Below are 3,615 nucleotides of genomic sequence, written 5' to 3'. Positions count from 1 at the left end.
CTACTCTGTATCTGTGACAAGGGGTCATCAGGAGTCAGAATCTACTTGACAGCAATGGATTTGTTTTTTTGTTTTATGCATCACACTTTCTCATTTAATTTTTTTAAAATTCCATTCTTTGGAGCCAAAACTGTTATGCATGTCATTCTATGTTTGTAGGCTAGGGTTCAGAAGAGTCAGTGACCTTCCCAAAGTTATAAACTGAATAAGGGATAGAATCTTGATGGGAATTCAGTCAAGATGTTTCTGGTTCTCATGCTCAAAGCCAGTAGTTCTCTATCAGTGGCAATTCTACCTCCTTAGGGATAACTGACATGGTCTGGAGGCATTTTTGGTTGTAACAACTTTTGAGAGAGGGGCTGTGTGATGATGATGGTTATTTGTCAACATGGCTAGACCATAGTTCTCAGTGGCTTGGCTAATATTATGTATTCACTTTCCACTTTGTGAAATGGTGAGAGTAGCCAATTAGTGGAAAGGGACCAAACGTGTGTGGCTTACATCCACTATACAAGGATGGTTTGTCAAAACTTGCCATCTCTTTATCTTGTATCCAACTCATCACTCACACCTCTGTTTTTTGGGACGTGAGCTAGAAACCTGCTGTCTGACTTGCAGATTTGGAGATTCACCAACTGCTGAGGTCTCATGAGCCAGCAGCATGCTGATTTTGAGTTCATTAGCCTCTGCAACTACGTGAGTCAGTAGAAGCCTCAAGCCTGACATTTAACCACTGGACTTAGGACATGTCACACTTAACAGCTTTGTGAGTGATTTCTTTGAAATCTCTCTCTCTCTCTGACAAGTAATTTTTGCTTCACTGCTCTGTGCCTGGGACCATGGTAGACACTGTGGACACTGAGCTAAGAGAACAGGATCATAATGAGAATTGAACCAGCTAACCACCTGTAGTATGTTAAAGTCTACATCATCAGAAAAGAACTTAAGGTAGTGATATAAAAAGTCATGATGGAAACCAAAGTGAAAAATGGTGTCCACATATTTTTTTTCTACAATATAATTATATAAATGGTGTTAGTTGCCAAGTGTAGTTTTTTTTATAGAAGTAAGCCAACTCATCACTTTTCTTTCACTAAAACAAAGGAAAAAATTACTTGTGATATTATATTACTTGTGTCATTTGAGAATGAAGTACACTGTCATAAATCCACGTCACCATGTAAAATAAATAGGAATCTCCACATAATTTCTCACTCAAGGTTAGGAATAATTTTGCAAAAGTAGGAAGAAAGACAATGGGAAAAATTGTCTGGATATCAGAGAGAGCAGAAAGTTTTATAAAGGGAGTTGCTTAGAATCAAAGACATTGAAATTCCAGGATAAAAATAGAAATAGGTAGCTTCTAGTTCCATGATCTGATCAAAGAATCACAATTTCTGTCTCTGAGGCAGAAATATGTAATTATATAAGTGACCTTGCAATGACAATCACAATCACTTCTTCAACCCGAGGACAGATGACCCTTCATGACCTTGCTCTTGGATAATTTCCTTAGAGCCTCTTTTATGTCTCTGTTCCTCAGGCTGTAGATGAAGGGGTTCAGCATGGGTGTAACCACTGTGTACAAAACCGAGGCTAAGGTACCAGAGTGTGCATTGTGTGTACCAAAAGAACTAAAGTATACACCTATGCTTGTAAAATAAAATAAGGAGACAACTGAGAGGTGAGAAGTACAAGTAGAAAATGCTTTGTACTTCCCTCCAGATGAGATTGCACGAATGGAGGATAGAATTTTAGAGTAGGAGAAAAAAATCCCAGCAAGGGGACCTCCACCTAACAGCACAGCAATACAATACATCACTACATCATTGACGAAGGTGTCAGAGCAGGCACGCTGGACCACCTGATTAAATTCACAGAAAAAGTGAGGGATTTCTACATCTGTACAAAAGGACAGTCGCAATACCATTAAGCTTTCTAACAAGGATTGCAGCACACTGATGATCCAGCACACCAGAACCAGCAGTCCACACAGCCAGGGACTCATGATGACCATGTAGTGAAGGGGGTGACAGATGGCCACAAAGCGGTCATAGGCCATCACAGTCAGGAGGAAGTCCTCCAACCCTCCAAAAAGTATAAAAAAGTACATCTGAGTGATGCAGCCTTCATAGGTGATGACTTTGCTCTGCATCTGGATATTCACCAGCATCTTTGGGACTGTGGTGGAGGTGAAACAGATATCTACAAAGGACAGGTTGGCAAGGAAGAAGTACATGGGTGTGTGGAGGTGGGTGTCTGAGATGATGGCCAGGATGATGAGCAGGTTTCCAAGTACGGTGATCAAGTACATGGACAGGAACAGAATAAAGAACATGGGCTGCAATTCCGGATTCTCCGAAAATCCCAGAAGAAGAAATTGCAAAATTTGTGTATCATTTCCTGGTTCCATGTGGTTGTTGGTACTACCAGGGAAGAGAAAACAAGAGTAATTTCCACCAAAACAGGTTTTATTAACATAATAGAAATAGTATGACATATATTTTTTCCAGTCAAAATATTTTTTTATAAATATATATGTTATATATTCTATCAAGTAATCAATCACTCATTTGTCAGTTTGTCATACTGTGGTGGCTTGCATGTTACTGTGATGTTGGAAGCTATACGCCTATATTTTCAAATACCAGCAGCACCACCCATAATGAATGGGTTTCAGTTGAGCTTTCAGACTAAGACATACTAGGAAGAAAGAAGACGCAGACCACTTCTGAAAAAGATCAGCTACTGAAAACCTTATAAATAGCAGTGAAACACTGTCAGATATAGTGCTGGAAGATGAGCCCTTCAGGACAGAAAACCCAATGCTGTCAAATTGGAGCCGATTCATAGTGACACCTCCTTCTACCAAAGTCTGCAGGGTGAAACTGACCAAACACAAAACCAAAATGTATTGATTATTACTCATGATTGGAATGTGAAAGTTGGAAACAAAGAATCACCAGTAGTTGGAAAATGTTGCCTTGGAGATGGAAATAACATAGAGATCAAATGATAGAACTTTGTAAGACCAACAACTTATTCATTGCAAATACCTTTTTCAACAACATAAATGGCAGCTACACACATGGACCTCTCCAGATGGAATACACAGGAATCAGATCGACTACATCTGTGGAAAGAGGCAATACAGAAACTCAATATCTTCAATCAAAACAAGGCCAGGAGCTGACTGTGGAGTAGACCAACAACTGCTCAAATGCAAGTTGAAGTTGAAACTGAAGACAATAAAATAGGTGCATGAGAGCCAAAATATGACCTTCATTGTATCCCACCTGAACTTAGAGATCTTCTGAACAAAAGAGGTGATGCATTGAACACCGAAAGCCAGGTGAATTGTGGGATGATATCAACAACGTCATATACGAAGAAAGCAAAAACTCATTAAAAAGACAAGAAAGGAAGAAAAGACCAAAAAGGATGTCAGAAGAGATTCTTACTCTTGAATTGAGAGTAGCTAAAGCAAATGGGAGAAATGACAAGATAAAAGAGCTGAACAGAAAATTCCAAAGGGCAGCTTAAGAAGACAAAGGCTATTATTATAATGAAATGTGCAAAGACATGGAGTTAGAAAACCAAAAAAGAATATCTCTT

At 39.1% G+C, this 3,615-nt stretch overlaps 1 protein-coding gene across 1 annotated transcript; it reads right to left on the bottom strand.

Moving 5' to 3' along the window:
• Positions 1-1,454: 1,454 nt before the first annotated feature.
• On the bottom strand, positions 1,455-2,437 carry LOC103213422 (olfactory receptor 7A10-like). The gene is given in 2 exon segments (XM_007959209.2): positions 1,455-1,483; positions 1,486-2,437. Coding segments are annotated over 2 exon segments (957 nt in total). The 5' UTR covers positions 2,414-2,437.
• Positions 2,438-3,615: the final 1,178 nt, after the last annotated feature.

The sequence above is a fragment of the Orycteropus afer genome, unplaced genomic scaffold (assembly GCF_000298275.1).
Source record: "Orycteropus afer afer isolate SDZICR_OR568_19922 unplaced genomic scaffold, OryAfe1.0 scaffold02067, whole genome shotgun sequence".
NCBI classification, from domain to species: Eukaryota; Metazoa; Chordata; class Mammalia; order Tubulidentata; family Orycteropodidae; genus Orycteropus; species Orycteropus afer.
Note: the sequence above shows the minus strand (reverse complement) of the source record. Positions and strands in the feature narration are given on the sequence as shown.